Below are 1,343 nucleotides of genomic sequence, written 5' to 3'. Positions count from 1 at the left end.
GGTGGAGGCCGCCATGAAGAAGCATGAGGCCATCGAAGCCGACATCTCCTCCTACCAAGAGCGCATCCAGGTGGTGGTGGAGTTGGCCCTGGAGATGGAGTCCGAGGGCTACTACGACACCAAGCGCATCAGCGCCCAGAAGGACAACATCCTTCGGCAGTGGGGGCTGTTGACCGAGCTGGTCCGCGCCCGCCGTGCCCGCCTCGAGCAGAATCTGGCCCTACAGAAGATCTTCCAGGAGATGGTCTACATGATTGACTGGATGGAGGAGATGCAGGTAGAGCCCGGGATGTGGCGGGTACCGGCCATCCCCGTGGAGGATGCGGTGGGCAGCTCTGGACCCCGTGGTCTCATTCACCTTCCCCAGGTGTTGCTGGTCTCCAAGGATTTGGGGAAGCATCTTCTGGAGGTTGAGGACCTGCTGCAGAAGCATGGGCTGCTGGAGGCCGACATCTCCGCCCAGGCCGAGCGGGTGCAGGCCCTCAACGCCGCCGCCCTCAAGTTCTCGGAGTTGGAGGGTAACGTGGGGCACCGGGACAGACACCATGAAGACTGGGAGATGCTTGGACTTTGGGAGGGGTCAACCAAGGTCTCCAACCAAGGTCAACCAATCTCCGCTAAGAGTTGGTTCTCTTGGTCCAGGCTACCAACCCTGTGACCCCCAGATCATCTGCAACCGGGTCAACCACGTCCAGACGTGCCTGGAGGAACTGGGGGAGCTGGCGGGCAAGAGACGCAAGGAGCTGGAGGATTCCCGCCAGCTTTGGGCCTTCTTCCAGGAGATGGAAGAGGCCGAGGCGTGGATTCGCGAGAAGGAGCAGATCCTGGCCGCCAAGACCTGCGGCCGGGACCTGAGCAGCGTCTTGACGTTGACCAACAAGCACAAGAGCATGTTGGGTGAGCTGGGCAGCCGACGGGCGCTGTTGCACCAAACCATGAAGAGAGGCGAGCAGATCTTGGCCAAGAAACGCTTCAGCCCCGGTGGGATCCAGGAGAAGATGCGGGAGGTTCGCCTCCGCTGGAAGAAGCTGGAGGAGGTGACGGGGTTGCATCAACAGCGGTTGCAGGAGGCCCTCAACTTCTTCCAGTTCAGCACCGAGACAGACGACTTGGTGGCCTGGTTGCAGGACCCCTACCGCATTGTCTCCAGTGATGACTTTGGCCATGATGATTACTCCACCCAAGCTCTTCTGCGGAAGCACCGGGCGGTGGTGGAAGAGGTGGAGAAGCACCGGGCGGCCGTCTTGGCCCTCCGGAAGCAGTTGGCGCTTCTGGCACCTGAACATCGTCAAGGGGTTGACGTGCAGATCCGGGTGGTGGAGGTGGAGCAGCTCTACGGGGAG

The 1,343-nt window shown here is 61.4% G+C and overlaps 1 protein-coding gene across 1 annotated transcript in view; it reads left to right on the top strand.

The window, feature by feature from the left end:
- Positions 1-1,343, top strand: part of LOC104162625 (spectrin beta chain, non-erythrocytic 4-like) — a gene marked incomplete at both ends in the record, with an annotated part of 4,125 nt that overhangs the window by 1,258 nt on the left and 1,524 nt on the right. The window contains 3 exon segments of the mRNA XM_009701394.1: positions 1-277; positions 368-518; positions 643-1,343. The exon segment at positions 1-277 is cut by the window's left edge and continues 15 nt beyond it; the exon segment at positions 643-1,343 is cut by the window's right edge and continues 14 nt beyond it. Of these exon segments, the coding sequence (XP_009699696.1) occupies positions 1-277; positions 368-518; positions 643-1,343 (1,129 nt within the window).

Source organism: Cariama cristata, unplaced genomic scaffold (genome assembly GCF_000690535.1).
Source record: "Cariama cristata isolate BGI_N322 unplaced genomic scaffold, ASM69053v1 scaffold34895, whole genome shotgun sequence".
NCBI lineage: Eukaryota > Metazoa > Chordata > Aves > Cariamiformes > Cariamidae > Cariama > Cariama cristata.
The sequence above is the reverse complement of the archived record's forward strand: the minus strand, read 5'-3'. Positions and strand labels throughout refer to the sequence as shown.